This window comes from Schistocerca nitens, chromosome 1, assembly GCF_023898315.1.
Source record: "Schistocerca nitens isolate TAMUIC-IGC-003100 chromosome 1, iqSchNite1.1, whole genome shotgun sequence".
Classification (NCBI taxonomy): Eukaryota; Metazoa; Arthropoda; class Insecta; order Orthoptera; family Acrididae; genus Schistocerca; species Schistocerca nitens.
In genome coordinates, this window is record NC_064614.1 from 18,295,527 (window position 1) to 18,320,235 (window position 24,709).

The following is a 24,709-nucleotide window of genomic DNA, read 5'->3' on the forward strand; positions in this document are numbered from 1 at the left end:
AAGCTACAAGCATCTGTTTGACTTCGGTGAAAAATTTTATACTTAATAGAGCTCGGAAATCCTCTCATTTTTATAAGCAACGTTTTTGACTTTCTGTTTTGAAACATTGTGTCCCACTATATTAGGAAGCGATTTTTCACTTTCTCTTTTTTAAATTGTGTCGCACTGTGTTAGGAAACTGGTGATGTTTAAAATGTTTTTCTTTTCTTTATTGTAATTTCATTCGCCTGCCCCATATGGGCAAGGGAAGGCTGGCAGTGGCACAGTCCACTGCTCTTCAGCCAAATGGCTTTACAAAAATACAGAAAGTGGAATTCTTACATGAAAAGGGGGATAAAAATGGGAACATAAAATGCATATTGATTAGAATTAATTGGAGATGGTGTGAGTTAAAATATACACTAATATGGGGACATGCACTGGGGGACAGTTAAAAAGTCGACAAAATTAAAAGAAAACAGCTGGCAGATGTTTCAAATTTCATAAATATACACAAAGAAATCGAACAGGGTCAGTCGACAAGGTCCCCTTATGAGATAAGCGCACATGTGTATGTAAATTCTGAACAAACTGCTGTCTGGCCAGAATGCAAACACATACAAAGTGCGTAACAAATCCGACAATTACTCAAAATACATTGCGGTCATTTTCAAAGCTCTGGAAAAGAACGACTGGCTATATGTGACATCTAGCGGCAAGTTCTAGGTACTGGGGGCGCCACGTCACGAGCCGCGGCCCCAGAAAGCTCAGGATTTAATGCTGGATCTCGTGTTCTTGCAGAGTGAACTGCGTTTCACACGATCATTGTTTTCAGAGATCTTCGGTCTCTTGAAATGTCATCATACGAGAGCATGAAACATGTCCCAAAATTATACAATAGACCAACATAAGAAATGTAGGCCAATAGTTCTGTGCATCATTTCGATGACCGCTTTTTTCCAGTCATTAGGAACGTTTCGTTCATCTAAAGACATACGGTACACTGCTGTTATAAGAGGGCCAAGTTCTTTCGCTTAATCTGTGTAAAATCAAATTGGTATCCCCTGAGGCCCCTGTGGCGCGATCTTTGTTGAGTGCTTTCAGTTGCTGTTATATCCTATGGTCACTTATTTCGATCTCTGTCTTTTTCTCATTTGTTCGACGATTTAAAGGAGGAAACAGGCTCTACATGATCTTTCTCTGTGAAACAGTTTTGGAAACAGACGTTAAGTATTTCGGTCTTTTCTGTGTCATCCTCTGTTTCAGAGCCATTATGAGTAAAATAGGTAACAAAAATTTTATTGTCGTTCAACTGCTACAGCCATAGACAACGTCAAGTTGCAAATGTATATAAATATACAGTAGATACACAAAAAAGATTAATTCATAAAAGCTAAAAACTACAATAAGTTTCCAATAAAGTACAATATTTAAGTTAAAACGATTAGAACAAAACGTATTGAATTAACAATGTTATAGAAATTGTGGTACACTCTCCAAAGAATTGCCACTACGCTGTCACATTTTCACATTAATAAAATTCATTAATTGAGTAAAAGGAATTTGTGCAAGTCGAATGGAGCTTCTACCCATTCTAGAGGCAATTTGTTGAACGTTTTCAACCTACCATTTCATAGCTGTTCCATATTTCTTGCAGTCTGCAGTAAGTAGTAATAGTAGTAGTAGTAGTAGTAGTAGTAGCTTTATTCATCTGTAGATCTCTTTTTACAAGGATAAAGTATTCACAAGTTTAGACCAATTTTAAAATAAGCTAATCGTATACACACATATTTACAGACATCTAGTTAGAGACAATCATTAGATTTACTCCTGGAATGAATACCTTTTTTACAAATAACTTATTAAATAATGTAATGCCACACTATTTAATAAGTTGTTTCTGAAGAAGAGAAATTTGTTAACATCGAATATAGATTTAAGTGTCAGGAAGTCAGTTCTGAAAGTATTTGTATGGAGTGTGGCCATGTATGGAAGTGAAACATGGACGATAAATAATTTGGACAAGAAGAGAATAGAAGCTTTCGAAATGTGGTGCTACAGAAGAATGCTGAAGATTATATGGGTATATCACATAGTTAATGAGGAGGTATTGAATAGGATTGGGGAGAAGAGAAGTTTGTGGCACGACTTGACTAGAAGAAGGGATCGGTTCGTAGGGCATGTTCTGAGGCATCAAGGGATCACCAATTTAGTATTGGAGGGCAGCGTGGAGGGTAAAAATCGTAGAGGGAGACCAAGAGATGAATACACTAAGCAGATTCAAAAGGATGTAGGTTGCAGTAGGTACTGGGAGATGAAGAAGCTTCCACAGGATAGAGTAGCATGGAGAGCTGCATCAAACCAGTCTCAGGACTGAAGACCACAACAACAAATGCCACACTGTTCACACATATCTCACTATCAGTCACTGCACACACTATACACACATTGTTTCATAACACTTCACTCACTACACATATAAACACACACACACACACACAAACTGGTGATCTCTGGGCCATTTTCTGTACCACAACTTCCCATTTCCTATTCTGAAAAACTGAGTCAGCATCCCTCCCTAATGAGTGAGATGTTGAGCTCAGAAAGAGGGAGAGGTGTTAATATTGTTCTATGTATAGCTTGAGGGTAAGTATTTCTAGAAAGGAAAAAAGAAGGGAAAAAAAACATAAAGTGAAGGTGTTACATGGAATGTTGGATGTTTTATAATCATCATTATTATTATTTATTTGTATAACATTTTTATCAAACCCTACTCCATTTTATCTAAGTAATCCTTCAATGTATAAAATGTATTGCATAACAGGTACTTTTTGGCTGCCTTTTTAAATAAGTGTATTTTTGCAATTTCTTCAATCTCTTTTGGTAATTTATTGTACAATTTTATTCCTTGGTAGAAAATGCTGTTGTGAGTTTTATGTTTACTTTTTCTTGGTAAATGTAAGTTGAGTCTACCTCTTGTTGCATGGTCATGGAGAGAGCTGTTTGTGCAGTAATTACCAATGTTATTTTTTATGTGTACAAGTAACTGGTAAATGTATTCGCATGGAACAGTTAAAATCCCCAGTGTTTTGAACAGATCTTTACAATGAGAACTACTAGAATTTTTGGTTATTAATCTTATGGCTCTTTTCTTGAGTTTGAAAATTGTGTTCATATCTTGTGCGTTTGTTCCCCAAAAAAAGAATACCATAGTTGCGTGAATATGCCTATTATTTCCAGTGTCATGAGAGTGTAAATTCGGTCTAAGTTGGTATACTAATAAGTTATTCATTGTGTACAAGAAAAGAGTGTAAATGTACAAGTTTCTTGGCAAATATTTTTAGATCAATTAACAATGGTAGGCACTGGGAAAATTTTTCTGAGTTTGTAGTAATCCTATAACTTTCATTTGAAGTGCCAGAATATCCTGAACACGTGTGCTATTGCCCCAAAATAAATGCATGTAGGATACAATACTGTGAAAAAAAAGCAAAATAGGCTGATGTCACATAAAACAAAGGTAAACGATTTCTTAAATTTCTTCACATGTACACCTCTCTAGTCAACCTTGCACTAACATACTAAATGTATGGATCCCAAGACAACTTACTATCAATGACAATACCAAAAACTTTACCTAAACAGTCTTCTATTGGCTAATATCTTGAACTATATACAATTTGTCGAGTTTTACTCTCACTGAGCAAGTATCCACTAGCTCTAAACGACATTGGTACTTGTGAAAGAGTGTTTCCAGTTACAGTCTGAAGAGTCTCAAAGTCTGGACTGACATCGGAAAAAAGTGTATCACCAACGCAGAGAATGGAGTGAGTATTTATATAAAATGACAAAAATTTATCATTAGGATAAATAACAAAATTTCCAAAATTGAACCTTGTGGCGCACCACACTTCATTTCAGCTAGCTGCTATCTCTACTTCTTCTTGATACACACAATTTGTTTACAGTTATTAAGAAATAATTCAAATATGTTATCTGCTTTGTTAATGATTCCAACTAATTTGTTGAGAAGTGAATCATGCTGTACACAGTCAAAGGCCTTGATAGTGTCGCAAAAAGTAGCCTGAGCGAAGTTTTTCTGGGCATGAGCACTAAGCACCTTTTTAGTCAAAGACTCCATATCTTGAACAGTCGATCTGCCATTCCTAATGCCAAATTGCACAGCGGAAAGAATGTTATTACATTCCAACTAGTAATAGACGACCATGTGTCTGGACAGATAGCTGAGATCCGTTTACTGATTTAGCGTAAGACCAAAACTTATTAGGATTTTCTGTGGAATCGGTAGACAGAATTTTACTTTCATATTCGTTGAATGGTTCACACATGCACTGATTTTGACATTGTTTACATTTTATTTGTCTGAAAGACACTGGCTACGTTTAAATTTGCAGTGAACCTCTCTTTACTTTCGTAGCAGCTTTCTAACATGGTAGTTGAACCATGGAGGGTCTTTCATTTCATCACAGTTTTGTTTGGCACATACCTGAATATAATTTATCTTAGATGGTTTCGTCTTAAACTGCATCAGCTGTGTTTTTCAAATATTCAATTTAGGCAATTCAAATGGCACTGGACTTCTAAATTACCTAAAGTTTCTATGAAATTTTCAGGAGTTTCTTCTCCATTTTTATTTTCTGTCAGTACTGATGTGTCTTCAGCAAACGAAATTGAATGATAGTTTATGTTAATTGGTAAGTCATTCACATGAAAAAGAAACAGGATTGTGTCTAGAATTGAGCCTTGTGGTAGCGCCTGTGAAATAGTTCTTCACTCTGGGGAGTACTTTTCGTTGCTTGATATTATGACAGTTCTATGCTTTCTTGCTGTTAGATATGACTTACACCACTGTAAGGTACTACTAATAATTCCATACTTTTTCGTTTTGTGTAATAGTAAGGAGTATTTCACATGGTTGAACACTTTCGATAAATCAGAACTCCCTGCAGCTTTTTGTGATTTCTCTAAAGTGGAACTAACTTTATTCACGAGTCCATTAACTGCATAAATTGTACTTTTGTCGTTTTGGAAGCCAAATTAATTTTTGAGATTACATTAAATTTGTGACAAATTTTAAATCAGAACTGAATAGATTATTTCAAATACTTGAGAAAACAGGGGAAGAAGGGTAATCGTATGGTAATTTTCCATATCTTCTTTGGAGCCTTTTTTAAGTGGTGGTTTCACTTGTGCATAATTTGAAAAGTCTGAAAAGGAAGTTTTTCACGTGACTGATAATAATTTTGTACGGTGTGTGACCTATTGTATCTGAAGCTGCTTTAATAATTTTGGCAAGTATTTCATTCCATCCTACAGAATTTTTATTTTTTAGCTTTAATTCCTTTCTTTTCTACATGTTTTACTGTTTCTTTGTCAAATTTATTGGACTGTCAGTCAGTCTTGTTCTGATTTGAGCCAAATAATGAAAATTACTTCCACAGGAGTATACATCAGTATCAGATTTTGCTACCTTTATACAGAATTCATTAAAATTTTCCAACATCTGAGCAAGATTTACTATTATTTTGCTTGTATCTTTATTTTAAATCTTTTCTGATTGCTATGTTTGACTCCAAGTCCAGATTTGCGAACCTTCCAAATGACATTGGAGTTATATTTATGCTTTTTAATGAATTTAGAGTTTTCCATTCCGTTTGCTGCATTTAGAACCTCCATAAACAGTTTTTATACGATTTAACATAGTTAATGAACTGAGAACTCTTATTGGATTTCAGCTCAACATGTATCTGCCTCTTTCTAGTACCTAGATACTTTTATGCCAGTGGTAATCCACTGTGGTTTATTCGTTCTCTTTCACTGGTGGACCATGGGTGGAAGTATTTCTTTCAAAACATATGAAAAGCTGTTTGAAGACGTATCCAAATTTTTTGGACATGGGCTTCCATCTTGTATTGAACAATCTATCTCATTCAATCTGCAACTGGACAAGCATATGATTTTTTTTCACTGAACTGTTTTTTCCTGAAAAATCTCCTTCCATTTTATTAATTTATTTTTAGTAATAATTTTCCAGAACATCCAGAGAATCAAACACGTAAATTCGTAAAATTTTTAATTCACCCAATTTGTTTTTTAAATTCCAGACAATTGCACGAAGTTTTCAACAGAAGTTGTAGAGAATTCAATTCGGGATAAATGATGGTAATAACGTTAACTGAAACTGTATGAATTTGTCAGATAATCTGCTTTTATTAATGCCATAGCACACATGAATTCATGTTAAACTGGAAAAAACAAAGCTCAATGTTAAGGATGTTGTACAGTGTACATACAATTTCACAATGCTTTCACAACAAATGTTAAAAAATGTCTCCACCGAGTTCAATGTATTTAGCTGCACGTGTATGAACAGATTTTGTTGCTCGTTTCAGTTTCACAGTATTGTTCTTAATTTCGTCTATTGCATTCATACTGCGAGCAAGTAATGCCTCATGTGTATTGACTTTGTCCTCACAAACTGTCTTTCATCCATCCTCATACACAAAAATCCATTGGTGTTAAATTGGGCGGTCTGCGTGGCCACAGACATGTAGCACCACGAACAATCCATTTCTGGGGGAAATGTTCCTTTAAATGTGTAGTAACGGCGTTGGTGAAAGTTGGAGGCACGCCGTCACGTTGAAAATTTATTTGCAATCGCGTAGCAAGCGGAACATCTTCGAGCAAGCGGGGCATTTCTGCTTGAAGGAATTGTAAGTAGGCCTCGCCAGTTAGACGTCCTGGGAAAATGAATGGTCCAATAAAGTGTGTGTTGATTATACCACACCACATATTTATGCTAAATCGCTGCTGGAAATTGCGTTTCACCGTTGCATGTGGATTTGCTTCAGACCATACGTGCTCGTTATGTAAACTGTTTATACCACCTCGAGTAAACTGTGCCTCATCAGCAAATAAAATGAATTTGTGTAACCGCTGATTAGTATTTAACCAGTAGCACAACTCCAAGCCAAGGTCAGGATCTTCCGTATTTAAATGGAGCACTTTTAGGTTATGGTAAGTCAGTGTGCGCCATACTTTAGATTGTGAAATCTGTAATCGTTAAGAGATACTCGTGTACTGGTACCCGGGCTACGTTGAACAGCATCCATAATAACCTCATCATCTTCACGTATCGAGCGCTGGTACTGAATATGAACGCTAGGTAGAGAACCTTTCTTCCGTAACATTCGAAATACTCCGCTAATGGTTCGTGCATTCGGAATCATCGGAGCTGGATAACGTACGCTATGTTCGTTAACTGCAGCCGTAGCATTACCATCACATTTGCCATAAAGAAATGCAATATCGGCGTATTCCTCTGTCGTAAATTTGAAAGGCATCCCTGTTTCATAAGTAATCTACAAACTGCAACAGGTACTAGTGGTTTCACTTAAATACACTATTGTTATTACGTGGTTTCACTGAAAAATACAGAAAAATAACTCGTTTAAAGGCTAGGAAACGACTGAAACAACTCACTAACGTTTGCCAACAACGACATAAACGTTTCTACATTCTTAATGAAAGTAAACAAATTTACTTGTACAATAATCTTTGCTTCTCTGGATGCCCTGGAAAACTACTGCAGATACAAGCCAGGGGCATGTTTTATTAGATTCACCAGACCAATAACAACGAAATAAATGGAAATCGTGCTTTACTTTAACCTCATACAGTTTTGTGATGATTTCATATTAGTGAAGTTGCTAAATTTGAAGCAAAACCTTTTATTAGCCGAAACTCCGTAACTAAACATTTGCGGACCTATGATTATATGAACTTTCTTCTTTAGTTTCACTTATAGAATAACATATTAAAATATTTTCATATCTTTGTGAATTACCCTGTATATATTAAGCTCTCAAACATCTTTTTTTACTTCAAAGTAATTCATTCTGGCAAGTTAAATTTACCCTCTTTAAGCAAAAATAGCATAGGATTCTATATCATTGTAGTGATGGGCAGCTGTTGATACAGAGTAGAGAACATTTTTTTTAAAACCCGTGTCTGTTCTTGGGTGGCTCCGTAAACTTTCCCGGCGTAGTAATTGGTTGTATTCATGTCGGGTCTCCAGCCGCAACATATCGTCATCTGCATACAACTCTGTTCTTAATGAATATCTTGTTTTTTCACATCTTAAAAGTTCTCCTCTATGGTGGGAGCTGAAAAACATCAGGTGCTGTGCATTACTTGAAGTATATTTGCAGAAATAGTGATATAAGGGAGAGTAGTGTACCTAGAAGATGGTATACCTAGGAACACACAATGCGCTTTGGTAGGTACTTCAACCTAGTCACGAAGGAATACGCACTAGAAACTACCAAAAATGGTTTCCACCATTTTGTACAGATTTTATTTTTGTTAGAAATGAGGTTGTGTTTTGTTCAGATTTTGCAAATATTTCGAGTTCTACTCGTTTAAGTGCTGTGTTATGTAGTAAAGGTATTTGGAATATGTAAATTATCCAGGTACAGGATTTTGTGGTGAGTAAAATGCTATATATTTTTTGAATTATTTATATGGAATGTGGACAGTGAAGCCATACTTCATCGGACGTGTACCGTGTTGTACTTTGAAACAGAAGGTAGCTTTTGACATGGAACATGTGGTACTTGTTAATGAACTGAGCTTCTTTAATGTCTCAGAAACTTTACCTGTCTCGAAAATGAAAATGTGTGCTAGTGTCCAACAGTTAGTATTTCAAAATGTATTTAAAATTGTAAATGGTTTTTAATAAAACTGCACTTCAGCTTAATTTGATTTCACTTACTAATAACACGTGTGTAGTAGAATAATAATGTAACAGATAGGTGATTAAATATAATATTGACAAATTTTCTCGTTTCCAAGGCTTTTAAATTTAAACAGAGTATTTGTACCTAGGTAATGTTGAACCACATTTAGAAAAACCTTAATTTTCGGCAGTTATTTATGTAATTTCAGATTTATTTAGCGTATGGCACTACATACATGGTTTACACTTATTACATTATGAAATTATATGATAAAATACTCTATAAGATACGTAAGTGAAGGATACATATTCAGATAAAATATAATACATAAACACAATAGAAACTAACATCACAGGAGATTTTTGTGTTACACAAGTCTTCAAATTCTGACGTCCAAATTGGCGATCCATTCGAGGCAGGGTGGTGTGGTGCTAAAGAAGTCAGCTCGACTACCCTGGTAGGCTCTTGATTCACAGTCCTGGGCGATGTGCTGTATTGTTTGATTAGGTGCCCCACAGTCACAGCTAGGGCTGGGAAGCTTTCCCCACTTGTGTAGATTGTGTGCATATAGTCCATGTCCTGTTCGGATTCTGTTTAGGCTTTTCCATAGCTGTTGTGGAAGTTCAGAGCCCTTAGCTTCTCTGATGGACAGATAAGTTCACGGTTGTCAGGGGAGGCAATATCACTCCAGCTCTCTTGCCATTTAGTATCCATGCTGAAGTTGGCAGCTGACTGTTGTTGGGCCAGTCTTAAAGGGGGATTTCTGGAGCGGAGTCGTGTTCTTTCCAAAGTCGGGATATCTTCATGGATAGGAAGTAGGGTGTTATTCATTATTTTTGTGTATTCCTTCATCAGAGCTTCCTGTCTTCGCAGGGAGGGTGGGGTTATGTGACTAAGTGTTGGAAGCCAATATAGTGGGGTAGTCTTTATGCATCCAGTTATGGTTCTCATAGCAGCGTTGAGCTGGGTGTCCACCTTGTTTACATGCTTGCTGGTTAACCACCTAATTTCAGAAAAAGGCTGCTGCACGTGAAAAGTGAAAGAAGGTACAACACGCTCCCATATTCCATAAGAAAATATTTTGTGGCAGATGCAAAATATATAATAAAGTGATTTTGCATAATAAGAGACTTCTTTTTTAGGTTTTACCGTCAGGAGGTCGCACTTGGAAAAACTGGAATTTGCGGAGATTAATTCTTGCTGCAATGGGCAGGGAGGGCCTATTCGCAGTCCTGTACGCTGCCTCGGCAGTCTTGTCCGTCGTGACGGTCGCTGCATCCACCACCGTGTGGCTCCACTGGAGTGAGATCCTGGACAACTGCGCCTCCAGATACTGCGGCTGCATACTTAATGGGGAGAGTTCACCCATCATGTTTAGTGGCGGAGAAATCCAGCTGTGCCATTTTGTGTCATTTGCGCCGCTGCCTGTTTTTGCAATAGCTCTGATTTTGAGCTGTTACTACGGCTATCAGGCCTGCATGTACAAGAAAGTATCCAGAAGGACTTCTAAAAGAAGGTATCATGTTTTTCACCCTTACCATTGTTATTTACTTCATTACAAATGAATGGAGAGAACCTATATTATGCTACCTGTTTCTAACATTGTGACTCACACTCTCAGATTATCAGTGACCTTAACTGTCATTGATGAAACATCCTCATGACAACAAATTGTTATCAGACATTTATGTTCAGTCATACATCACTATTGGGCAGTAGTAAATCTGACTTGCAATATACTGGGTGTTTCACAGTTCACATTACAAACTTTTAGAGGTTGTAGAGAGAACTTAGTATATCAATTTTTACCTAGAAATCCATGTGTGAAAACGTTATCCAACGACGGTCCAGTCAAGGTTACAGGCGCCTGTAAATGTTATGTATATACTGGGTGATTCTGTGACGATCTTTCAAGACTTTCAAGGATGGTGGAGACGGATAAACGTATCAATTTGAAGTAAGGTCCTTGGTCCAGAAACTGTCGAGTCGAAAGTACAAGCGAAAATCATTCGATACCTCTCACAGTGGCAATGAAGTAGGTAAAAATGTAGGATATGGAACTTTCACAAGTGCCAGTATGGAGGAAGACAAGAAAAAATGCACTCTAAAAAGCATCCTGAGGAGCTGTAAGTACTTGTGCAGCTCCTCTAGAATGAAACACATCTCCACTATAGAACAAGTGCACATGGCCCCTCAGGCATGCATTTTGGAGCCCGCGTTTACTAGACGAAATTTGTAACATCTTCACGAAATCACCCCGTGGCGCTCTGTAGCGTCTTTGGAGGACGTTTCCGGAGATGGGTTCCTACGTAAAATTTGATCTATTAAGTCCCCTCTGAAACCTCAATAAGTGTGAAACATGTATTGCGAAACAGTCTGTAAATCAATATGTTTTAGTCCTGCATAGCTCTGCGTAAAATTATTGTTGTGACTTCCAAGTTAAGCTAAAATCATTTAAAAAATAAAATCTTGCTTTGAGTTATTCTAGTGCCAGCAGTCGATATTTAATAGAGAACTTAATATTCTGAAATTCGAGTTATTGAATGACTAAAGATCTGTAAAGTATTTTGACTCCAGCAGACTTCAGATAAAACACACTGTTAATCTCTATTGGTCACCTTATTTTAAAGAATTTGACAAATGCAAATGCCGGCCGGTGTGGCCGAGGGGTTCTAGGCGCTTCAGTCTGAAACCGCCCGACCGCTACGGTCGCAGGTTGGAATCCTGCCTCGGGTATGGATGTATGTGATGTCCTTAGGGTAGTTAGGTTTAAGTAGTTCTAAGTTCTAGGGGACTGATGACCTCAGATGTTAAGTCCCATAGTGCTCAGAGTCAATTTGAACAGATGCAAATTGTTATTTGATTGTTTCTAACATAACCTTTCATTGAACTGCACGGAGAAATAGTATTGCAGCTCTCGTGTTAGATAACAGTAATCAGATCAGGGTACAGTTCATTTTAAACTGAGATGTTAACGACTTACATGAGTAATGGATGATGCCTACTGGGATAGGCTCTAAGTTATAAAAAACACGCTGCAGTGTCACCAAAGATTTTATATGCAGTTGAATACTCGCTTCGCTGCAAAATGAGAACGAGAGACCGGTATGTACAACATGCAAAATACTTGGCTGCGATTTTGCACTTGTCCATTGTCAGGGTTTCATTGTTCACTGCACAGCACAGCACAGCACACCAGGAGCTACATCTCCCCAATCTTCTTTGTAATGCTATGTTCCTTACGCGAGACTACCGCCATCTGTGTAGGTGAATATCGCTATCACAAGTCTTCCGTCACCTCATTGTGTAAAAATTCAGCCTGCGTGTGTTTGTGCTCACAGAACTCGAAAAGCAGTCGCCTGATTGACTTGAAATTTTGACAAAACGTTGCAGTCGAATAAGCGCGTGGTTTTATTTACTTACTTTCTAAATGTATATAATATATAAATAAATATGTAATATATAAAGAGGAAACATTGTTACCAAAAATTTCAAAAAAGTTCTTGACCTATTTACTTCAAATTTTTAGACGATACTCTTATGAACATTTGGACTGACGTAGGGTACATATTCATAATGTGTGTAATATATAAATATGTATTTGTCTTCAGTCCAGAGACTGGTTTGATGCAGCTCTCCATGCTACTCTGTCTTGTGCAAGCTTCTTCATCTCCCAGTACCTACTGTAACCTACATTGTTCTGAACGTACTTAGTGTATTCAACTCTTGGTCTTCCTCTGCGATTTTTACTCTCCACGCTGCCCTCCTATACTAAAATGGTGATCCCTTGATGCCTCAGAGTATGTCCTACCAAGTGATCCCTTCTTCTAGTGAAGTTATGCCACAAATCTCTCTTCTCCCCAGTTCTATTCAATACTTCCTCATTAGTTTTGTGGTCTACCCACCTAATCTTCAGCATTCTTCTGTAGCACCACATTTCGAAAGCTTCTATTCTCTTTTTGTCTAAACTATTTATCGTCCATGTTTCATTTCCATACATGGCTACACTCCATACAAATACTTTCAGAAACGACTTCCTGACATTTAAATCTATACTCGATGTTAATAAATTTCTCTTCTTCAGACACGCTTTTCTTGCCATTGCCAGTCTTCATTTTATATCCTCTCTACTTCGACCATCATCAGTTATTTTGCTCCCCAAATACCAAAACTCATTTACTATTTTGAGTGTCTCATTTCCTAATCTAATTCACTCAGCATCACCCGATTTAATTCGACAACATTCCATTATCATCGTTTTGCTTTTGTTGATGTTCATCTTATATCCTCCGTTCAAGACACCGTCCATTCCGTTCAGCTGCTCTTCCAGGTCCTGCCTCTGACAGAATTACAATGTCATCGGCGAACCTCAAAGTTTTTATTTCTTCTCCATGGACTTTAATTCCTACTCCGAATTTCTCTAACATCGGGGATAGGCTACAATCCTTTCTCACTCCCTTCCCAACCACTGCTTCCCTTTCATGCCCCTCGACTCTTATAACTGCCATTTGGATTCTATACAAATTGTAAATAGCCTTTCGCTCCCTGTATTTTACCCCTGCCACCTTCAGAATTCGAAAGAGAGTATTCCAGTCAACATTGTCAACAGCTTTCTCTAAGTCTACAAATGCTAGAAACGTAGGTTTGCCTTCCCTTAATCTTTCTTCTAAGATAAGTCGTAGGGTCAGTATTGCCTCACGTGTTCTAACATTTCTACGGAATTCACACTGATCTTCCCCGAGGTCGGCTTCTACCAGTTTTTCCATTCGTCTGTAAGGAATTCGTGTTAGTATTTTGCAGCCAGGACTTATTACACTGATAGTTCGGTAATTCTCACACCTGTCAACACCTGCTTTCTTTGGGATTGGAATTATTATATTCTTCTTGAAGTCTGAGGGTATTTCGCCTGTCTCATACATCATGCTCACCAGATGGTAGAGTTTTGTCAGGCCTGGCTCTCCCAATGCTATCAATAGTTTTAAATAAATATAAATATATATGTAATATATGAAAGGGATACATGTTACCATATATATCAAAAAGTTCTTGACTGATTTACTTCAAATTTTAAACGATGCTCTACTAAGTGTTCTTACAGACAGAGACTATATATTTTTTTGAGCAACAATCTACAGATTGTGTATTTAAACTGACTGCAAGGAAGAAAATGCTCTGCTGTAAAAACGTACAATTTCGTTTCCTTTGCCACATACAGTTTTAACTGCGATAGCGCGACATTTAAATCATTTGACAAATTGTTTCTCGTGTACACTTTCTTTCCCACTATGTATATTTTTAAACATAAATTGTATACACAACAATATTCTGCTTCGTTTTCTTCCGCACACAGACGATTTTCACAGAAAACGGGAAAGCTGTGTTTCCGGCTCATCAGCTTATAATTGGAATACTACTACAGAATTCGAGTTTCCCATAAGAATAAGCTAGGCTTACAGTCAGAGGGCGAATTTGTGGGAGGGGGGGGGGGTAGGGGAAGAGGACAAGGACGCATCGATGCAAGGAAAAGGAGACAGAAGAAGAAGGAGATTGACAGAGAGGGGAGGGGTAGGAGGAGATGGAGAGGGGCAAGGTGAAGATGGATAGGAACGGGGGTAAAGAAGATTACGATGTACAGCCAATTGCAATACACGTTAGAAACGTGCGCTTTCTCTTTTCTTCCTTTTCATTGTAACTAGCCGGAGCCACAGCAAGGCGTGGCCGGGTACAGCTAGTGTACTTGTAAAACGAGAGACTACAGTTTTATGTACATATTTTTAGTTATTTTCATATTTATTTAAAATGTTAACACTATTCATGATCACTGCAACAAGTGCGGTATATCCTGTGATGTAGTGGACGTTCTATCAAAGGATTGTGAGGCTGCAACCACGCGCGAGGAAGTGCGGGAGGGAGGGGAATCGGATGCGCGCGCACCTCCATCGGGCGATCAATAAGTGGCGCCACCTGTCGCCCACGGCTACAAGCGCTGCCCTTACCTCTAGAACCAAATCATAATTCGATACTCATCAGCGAAGGAAAATTACTTCTATCGGATCGATTTTACGTGCATATGCGAGGAGTAAATAAGTGTCTGTTTGTGTCTAGGGCGGGTGAGGGGGGGGGGGGATCTACTGCCTTCCATTCCCCGCTCTTCCCCTTCGTTCGCCGGCCTGCTCATCTATTCGTCGGCCATATTGTCCTCTTGTCAAAAATTTGTTAGCTTTTATTGTGTTAAAGCGATTCCGAAATCTAAAGTATGGACATATTTCACCAAAATCAACGACACTGCGACAAAGTGCAACAAATGTTTTAAAACTGAAGTTTTGTGCCGATACCGTATGTCCAATTTATTGAAATACGCCAGTAATAGTACTTAATTTGTAAAATTGACCGCAGCTCATCTACTATACAACCCCTAGCCCCCCGCCCCCGCTCCTCCCACCACCCGCCTGGTCCCCTGTTACAAACATTTGTGATAAAACTTTTTTTTCTCTTTACAAAATACTGTTCTGAGATTCAAATTTTTACAATATCATTGCTTACAACCGCACCAATGAAACCAAAAGATTTCAGAAAGAAATTTTCACTCTGCAACGGAGTGTGCGCTGATATGAAACTTCCATGCAGATTAAAACTGTGTGCCAAACCGACACTCGAACTCGGGACCTCTGCCTGCAGGAGACCTTGGAGATCTTCTGTGAAGTTTGGAAAGTAGGAGACGCGGTACTGGCGGAATGAAGGCTGTGGGGACGGGTAGCTCAGATGGTAGAGTAGATTGCCTCGAAAGGCAAAGGTCTCGAGTTCGAGTCTTGGGTATACTACGCGCGCTCGCGCGCGCCCGAGCGCACGCACTCACACACACACACACAAATAAACAACACCTCGCCCCATGCCCCTGCTCATCGCATAGCGTTGGTTTCACGTTCACTCGTACTGATGCAGCAGCTAATTATAGTTACGTTTTAATTTATTACACGTGTGCTATTTTAAATGTTCGGTACCGACTTGTTACAGAGAGTTAAAAAATATTCCTGTAAGGTGTTGGAACACCGTTCCGGCGAGCACCGGCTGAAATTAAGCGCTGGCCAATACTCACGAGATGGTTTTGCTGTCGATTTGCAATATAAAAAAGTGAGATCTGCAACATAGATTATGACTGATATTAGGAATGAGTGTTAAAATTAACAGAGAATATTGTGGTTTGTATTGCACTAATTTTTCTGACGAGCATAAAAAAAACTAATTTTCAGAGTACTTCTTAGATCCGTGATCCTCAATATTTGTTACTTTAGAGCCAATAGTGACATAGTGGTGTGTCACCTCGGGCCGTATATGTGCCGAAATTATTAATTAGTAAGTAACCTACATAAATTAGTACCTTATGAGCCCCGAACAGACTACTTATACTGAGGGCGCGACAGGTTGGCTGCCGAGTCCCAAGTACGCATTGTTAAATGTCGGCACCATTTGGAAAACTTCCTATTGATTGTTCTATGTTTCAGATTGCTGCAACCCTAAAGTTGTGGCAGTGTAACTACCTGGCGAAGTGTTGTTTTTTCTATGTGAGCGGATAACCAACTGATTAATAACAGCAATTGTACTTACGCAACATGGGAAATGCTTAATAGATGTTTTGAATGTCATTTTCTTCTACTCATAGCGTTCTACATGGTGGTTGTAATTAAAGTGCAACTACTCACGGAGGTCCAGAGTGGAACGTAATGATCGAGTGGCAGCGAAACTTAATAGATACGCTAACACGTTAACGCGAAATCGATTCACGCTGGAAAAGAATTTGGTTCAAATTTTCGCAACCAGGTGCAAATCTGGCGCTGTACAGTATCTCGTCGACGTCTCTGGTGCTCATACTGAACAAATTGTCTATGTGGCCGTTGATAATAGAATCAACATTATACCTTTCAAACTTGTTTGACCTTTTCTGCCCACCTTCTTTCGTCATCCATTAGATATGAAATCATTTCTACACATCTTTCTTGGATTCACAGGGCCGGATTTGCACCTGCTGAACAAAATCGGAACTATTTGTTCCACCGTAAATCAGTTTCACAATAACGTATTGGAATTTCTACCAAATTTCGCTGCCATACGATAATTACAGCCCACAGTGGACATTGTGAGTGGCTGCATTTTAGTTATATCGACCTGGTATTACAACAGCGTTGATTAATTTTATGTCCCCTGCTACAAATAAGTACAGCATTTGAAGATAACCGTCTCTATAACGCAGATTCACGGAACTACTTTACTTCCGCGTCAAAATTTATACTTTTAAATGTTGGGCTCCATAAGCTTCCCTTTCTGTGCAGCGACCGTGGAATATAAAACTATAAAGATTGTAGTAACCAGCGATTGGTTGCTAAATTCTTTATAATTTTAAAATTTATACTGTAGCAGCTGATCAGAACGAGTCTCGCACACCTGTGAGTCGTCAGGAGCGGAAGACAGACTAGGACACACTCCCCCTCTCACAACCTCTAAGCCATCAGTGATCTGCTCCATTAAGTAAGCGACCAACTTTACTTAGCTCACTACCGAAGTCACTAGCGTCAATTAAAATTAATCACATCTTAAAATTTTACTGTCTCTGTAAGAATTTTTGTTTGTTACTGAGCAGGAAAATAACACTCTTGAGAAGCTCTTAAAGTTTGTCGGTGGTTTTGTATTTGGCTGTTAGTTGCTAGACGGAAATGCGGATGAGATCTGCAGGCCGTACGAATAGTCGATTCGGGCAGCATGCGGGCCGCAGTCCTCAGTTCGACGACCACTGTTTTAGGGTGATCGGAAATATCGATGTATAAATAAAATATAAAAATACGGAAAATTTTGGGAGCATAGCTTGATTCGTTCATAAATATCTGCTGAAATACACTAAAGTACCAAAGAAAATGGTACACCTGCCTAATATCGCGTAGGGCAGCCGCGAGCACGTAGAAGTGCCGCAACACGACGTGGCATGGACTCGACTATGCCTGAAGTAGTGCGGGAGGGAACTGACACCATGAATTTTACAGGGCTGTCCAGAAATACGTAAGAGTACAAGTGCGTGGAGATCTCTTCTAAACAGGACGTTGAAAGGCATCCCAGATGTGCTCAATAAAGTTCATGTCTGGGAAGTTTGGTGGCCAGCGGAAGTGTTTGAGCTTAGAAGAGTGTTCTGGAGACACTCTGTAGCAATTCTTGACGTGCGCGGTGTCGCATTGTCCTTCTGGAATTGTCCAAGTCCGTCGGAATGCACATTGGACATAAATGGATGCAGGTGATCAGACAGGATGCTTACGTACTTGTCACCTGTCAGAGTCGTATCTAGATGTATCGTGGGTCCCATATCACTCCAACTGCACACGCCCCACACCATTACAGAGCCTCCAGCAGTACGAACAGTTCCCTGCTGACATGCAGGGTCCATGGATTCATGAGGGTGTCCCGATACCCGTACACGTTCATCCGCTTGATGCAATTTGAAACGAGTTTCGTCCAACCAGGCAACGTGTTTCCAGTCATCAACAGTCCAATGTCGGTGTTGACGGGCCCAGGCGAATCGTAAAGCTTCGAATCGTGCAGTCATCAAGGGTACACGGGTGGGCCTTCGACACCGAAAGCCTATATCGATGATGTTTCGTTGAATGGTTCGCACGCTTACACTTGTTCATGGCCGAGCACTGAAAACTGCAGAAATTTACGGAAGGGTTGCACTTCCGTCACGTTGAACGATTCTCTTCAGTCGTCTTTTGTCTCGTTCTTGCAGGACCCTTTTCTGGGCGCAACGATGTCGGAGATTTGATGTTTTACCAGGTTCCCGATATTCACGGTACACTTGTGAAATGGTCGTACGGGAAAATCCCGACTTGATCGCTACCTCAGAGATCTATGTCCCAGCGCACGTGCGCCGATTATAACGTCACGTTCAAGCTCACTTATATCTTGATAACCTGTCATCGTGGCAGCAGTAATGTAACAACTGTGCCAGACACTTGTTGTCTTATACAGGATGGTCCATTGATCGTGACCGGGCCAAATATCTCACGAAATAAGCGTCAAACGAAAGGACTACAAAGAACGAAACCTGCCTAGCTTGAAGGGGGAAACCAGATGCCGCTATGGTTGGCCCGCTAGATTGCGCTGCCATAGGTCAAACAGATATCAACTGCGTTTTCTAAAGTAGAAACCCCTATTTTTTATTCCATATTCGTGTAGTACGTAAAGAAATCTGAATGTTTTAGTTGGACCACTTTTTTCGCTTTGTGGTAGATGGCGCTGTAATAGTCACAAACATGTGGCTCACAATTTTAGACGAACAGTTGGTAATAGGTAGGTTTTTTTTTAATTAAAAAGCAGAACGTAGGTACGTTCGAACATTTTATTTCGGTTGTTCCAGTGTGATACACGTACCTTTGTGAAATTATCATTTCTGAGAAGGTGATTACCTGTAAACACCACATTAATGCAATAAATGCTCAAAATGATGTCCGTCAACCTCAGTTCATTTGGCAATACGTGTAACGACATTCCTCTCAACAGCGAGTAGTTCGCCTTCCGTAATGTTCGCAGATGCATTGACAATGCGCTGACGCATATTGTTAGGAGTTGTCGGTGGATCACGATAGCAAATATCCTTCAACTTTCCCCACAGAAAGAAACCCGGGGACGTCAGATCCGGTGAACGTGCGGGCCAATCCACCTGTCATGAAATATGCTATTCAATACCGCTTCAACCGCACGCGAGATATGTGCCGGACATCCATCATGTTGGAAGTACATAGCCATTCTGTCATGCAGTGAAACATCTTTTAGTAACATCGGTAGAACATTACGTAGGAAATCAGCATACATTGCACCATTTAGATTGCCATCGATAAAATGGGGGCCAATTATCCTTCCTCCCATAATGCCGCACCATTCATTAACCCGCCAAGGTCGCTGATGTTCCACTTGTCGCAGCCATCGTGGATTTTCCGTTGCCCAATAGTCCATATTATGCCGGTTTACGTTACCGCTATTGGTGAATAACGCTTCGTCGCTAAATAGAACGTGTGCAAAAAATCTGTCATTGTCCCGCAATTTCTCTTGTGACCAGTGGCATAACTGTACACGACGTTCAAAGTCGTCGCCATGCAATTCCGGGTGCATAGAAATATGGTACGGGTGCAATCGATGTTGATGTAGCATTTGTAAGTAGGCTGTTTATGTTTTCTTATTGGTAACGCCACGTAGCGCTCTATATGAAAAATCACTGGCTGTGCTGTGTGCAGTCTGTGGCTGGTTTGCATTGTTGAAATTTGCTACTGTAGTGTTGGGCAGTTGGCTGTTAACAGCGCGTAGCGTTGCGCAGTTGGAGGTGAGCCGCCAGCAGTGGTGGACGTGGAGAGAGAAATGGCGGAGTTTTGGTATTTGTAAGAATGGATGTTATGAACTGCTATATATATTATGACTTTTGATGATATTAAGGTAAATACATTGTTTGTTCTCTATTAAAATCTTTCATTTGTTAACTATGCCTATCAGTAGTTGGTGCCTTCCGTAGTTTGAATCTTTTATTTAGCTGGCAGTAGTGGTGCTCGCTGTATTGCAGTAGTTCGAGTAACCAAGATTTTTGTGAGGTAAGTGATTTGTGAAACGTATAGGTTAATGTTTGTCAGGGCCATTCTTTTGTAGGGATTATTGAAAGTCAGATTGCGTTGCGCTAAAAATATTGTGTGTCAGTTAAACACAGTCAGGTATAATTGTTCAAAAAGGGAACGTTTCACATTCTCAACACCGACGTTCTTGAGATTCCCGATTCTCGCGCAATTTGTCTGCTACTGATGTGCGGATTAGCCGTGACAGCAGCTAAAACACCTACTTGGGCATCATCATTTGTTGCAGGTCGTGGTTGACGTTTCACATGTGGCCGAACGCTTCCTGTTTCCTTAAATAACGTAACTATCCGGCAAACGGTCCGGACACTTGGATGATGTCGTCCAGGATACCGAGCAGCATACACAGCACACGCCCGTTGGGCATTTTGATCACAATAGCCATACATCAACACGATATCGAACTTTTCCGCAATTGGTAAAAGGTTCATTTTAACACGGGTAATGTATAACGAAGCAAATACCGTCCGCACTGGCGGAATCTTACGTGATACCACGTACTTATAAGTTTGGGACTATTACAGTGCCATCTATCACAGAGCGAAAAAAGTGGGCCAACTAAAACATTAATATTTCTTTACGTACTACATGAATATGTAATAAAAATGGGGTTCCTATTTTAAAAAAAACTCAGTTGATATCGGTTTGACCTATGGCAGCGCCAACTATCGGGCCAACCATAGCGCCAACTGGTTTCCCCCTTCGAGCTAGACAAGTTTCGTTCTTTGTAGTTTTTTCGTTTGACGCTTATTTCGTGAGATATTTGGCCCGGTCACTGTCAATGGACCACCCTGTAGACGTTGCTGGGCGCAGCGTCTTATTCTGCCCGTTTACATATCTCTGTATTGGAATACGCATGCCTATACCAGTTTCTTTGGCGGTTCAGTGTACTTTATACAGTTTAAAAATGAACAGAAGTTCAAATGTTGCCGGAATCTGGAAGGTATTGTATATCTCGTGTATTGATAAAAAGGTTCCGTTACACCTTCTTTCCTTATAGTGAGTGTAGGAAAGGCGAGAGGTGGTGCGATCCTGTGGTGCGCCAAGACGTTAAGAAGATATCGTTCAATCAAGAGTTTTACAATCTCCCTGCCTTCTTCTGACAAGGGAACCTCCCCATCGCACCCCCGTCAGATTTAGTTATAAGTTGGCACAGTGGATAGGCCTTGAAAAACTGAACACAGATCAATTGAGAAAAGAGGAAGGAATTGTGTGGAACTGTGAAAAAAATAAGGAAAATATACAAACTGAGTAGTTCATGGGAAGATAGGCAACATCAAGGAGCGCCGTGGTGTCGTGGTAACGTGAGCAGCTGCGGAACAAAAGGTCCTAGGTTCAAATCTTCCATCGAGTGAAAAGTTTAATTTTTTATTTTCAGTTTATGTGACAAACTCTTATGTTTTCATCACTTTTTTTGGGAGTGATTATCACATCCACAAGAAAACCTAAATCGGGCAAGGTAGAAGAATCTTTTTACCCATTCGCCAAGTGTACAAGTTAGGTGGGTCGACAACATATTCCTGTCATGTGACGCCGTCACCAGTGTCGTATAGAATATATCAGATGTGTTTTCATGTGGAGGAATCGGTTGACCTATGACCTTGCGATCAAATGTTTTCGGTTCCGTTTGGAGAGGCACGTCCTTTCGTCTTACCAATCGCACGGTTTTGCGATGCGGTCGCAAAACACAGACACTAAACTTATTACAGTGAACAGACACGTAAATGAACGAACGGACAGATAATACCTATGTAAAAATAAAGAAAGTAAAATTTTCACTCGTGGGAAGAGTTGAACCAAGGACCTCTCCTTCTGCAGCTGCTCACGCTACCACGGGACCACGGTGTTCCTGTGATCACGTTCTCCTTGATGTTGCCTATAAGACCCATGGACTACTCAGTTTGTATATTTTGCTTATTTTTTCACAGTTCCACACAACTTCTTCCTGTTTTCTCAATTGAGCTGTGTTCAGTTTATCAAGGCCTATCCACTGTGCCAAGTTATAACTAAATCTGAGGGGGGTGCGATGGGGAGGTTCCCTTGTGAGTGCGGCCTTGCAGCGGTCGTGCTCTGCCCGCGTTGCACAGAGGCGCGGGCTAGGTAGGGCACCAGTGTTGGCGAGCAGTCAGCTGGAGCGACCCCTCGCGTTGTCTGGGGTCAGTGCTGCAGCCTGTTGCACCTGTGCACGACTGTCGGAGCCTCGGAGCTCCAGCTGAGCGCAGCTGCGCTCAGGTTCGGCCCAGCGACTCTGCATGCTCGTGTTGCCTGTTGTGATGGCGTGTAGGCGGAAGACCCAACACCGACACGGCGGACAGCGTTAGACGCAGTCCCAGCGTGCAGCCAGTAAGGCAGAACTCTCACTGCCCAGGAAAGGTGGCACAGGCGGCCTGCTCCCAAGTTGAGCAGCTCGCAGACAGGCAAACCGGTTCTCCATTCACGGAAGTAGCTCTGGCCGTCATCTTCAGTTAGTCACGGGTGTGACTGGACAGGAATGTAGCTCACAAAGTTGTACTTCCCTCCACAGCCGAAAATCTGTAGACTCGTAGCAGTAAACTCCAATCTGGTGGCAGTTGGTAAAACTTTGTCGTAGTCACTCGGTCCACCTGCAACTATTAGAGCTGGCCTTCGATCGGTATCAGTGATGCAGAGGAAGTGGCCAGATCGAGAGTGATTGGAAGGAAGGGAGTTGAGGGGAGTGCGATATGATGCTCCGTTACTGGTGACCAAATGTACTTCCGTTTTCTGAGCCTGTCAGCGTTCTTGGCTGGTCCGATGTTCAGTTTCGGAGCTTTACGGCGTTCTTTTATTCAAAGTTTGCAGCCTGAAAGGCGTTGTTGCGTTGTCCATACTTGTAGTTACTACATAGCGTTCTTTCTGCACTGCACTGTTGCCAAGGTGCTGAATTACGTGTGTTCCTGATGCTCTCTTTCCCATAGTCTGAGGCAGAGAGCTCCCTGCTCGTTTGTACTGCAGCTCTTGCAAGTCCTGACTCTGATTACGCAGACTTTGTGTATTCGACGTCCCTGCTCCACTTAGTGTTGTCCCGTCGGTTTCAACAACATTTTATTCCTCACTCAATTACTATTCTGCTGCGCAACAACATTTATTCAACATGGTTCAATAAGGGGTCTGTGCAACTTGAGTTTACTTTTAGAAACTCTGAAAATTAGTTTCAGGAGTTAGTCTATCATTAGAAGGGGTGCGCAGCCATTCTAGCACACGAATTAAAGCAATAGCTCATTATACCTATAGTTGGTACAGTCATTACAATTTTCGAAACTATTACTTTCTTTTCTTTCTTTTAGAGTGAGAATCTGTCAATTTAATTCTCGTTATTTACATAGGTACTACGAAAAATAAACTATAGAAACCTCCAATCTGTACTAATGACAAAGCTATAAGACCGTCATCGCTGTCTGTCGTTGAACACACAAATCTTCAAAACTAATGGAGGAACTTTCATGGGGTTTTCGCAGGTAACTTTGAGCATAGGTTTGGACACCATACAGGCTTTAGTTCATTAAAATCGGATCACGAAAAGAAGATATTCATACATATCATCAAGTATAGCGACCCAGATGCCTTCTACGGGCCAATTTGGCCGCCGAGACATCAACGTCAGTCCAGTATAATGCTCCTCAAACAACCGTAGCACTGTTCCGGCTGCGAGACGTGAACATCTATACTGCTGAGAGGTGACATCGCCGTCGGGAAAGGCATCAAGCATGAAGGGATGCAGGTGGTTCCCAGATGTCAGCGTGCCTTCGATTACTACCAAAGATCCCACGCAAGCGCAGGAGAATGTCTCTCATAGCGTAATACTGCTCCGACTAGCCTGCGTCCGCGGAGCGCTGCACGTTTCGAGCCGCCGTTGAAGCACATAACGACGTTCGTGGAGACGTCCGTCCGCCTAGCGTAGCAAAAATGTGATTCACCCGAAGAGCCGACACGTTTCCATTCATCGACGATCGAATCACCACGGTCTCGTGTTCACTGTAATCGTATTTGACAATGTCGTTGGGCCAACAAGTGAAAACACGTAGGGATGGTCTGCTGTGGAGCTCCATGTTCAACAATGTACGATGAACGGTGTGCTCCGAAACACTTGTGCGTGCAGCAGCGTTGTACTCTGTCGGCAGAGATGCCGCAGATCAGCACCTATCGTACTTTGCAGAGACAAGCCTCCGAACCCCACAACATGTGATGAGTCGTGGACTTTCAACCATTTAGCGCCTAGTGGTACTTTCACTGTCCTTCTACCTCATTCCGTAGATGTTCACGACAGTAGCAGGAGAACATGCGACCAGCTTTACCGTT

At 40.5% G+C, this 24,709-nt stretch overlaps 1 protein-coding gene across 1 annotated transcript in view; it reads left to right on the forward strand.

The window, feature by feature from the left end:
• The window catches only part of LOC126240701 (uncharacterized), a 47,321-nt gene that overhangs the window by 11,272 nt on the left and 11,340 nt on the right, over positions 1-24,709 (forward strand). Inside the window, exon 2 of the mRNA XM_049947945.1 lies at positions 9,881-10,254. Coding sequence (XP_049803902.1) covers positions 9,944-10,254 — 311 coding nt within the window. The 5' untranslated portion in view covers positions 9,881-9,943. The remainder of the gene's footprint in view (positions 1-9,880; positions 10,255-24,709) is intronic.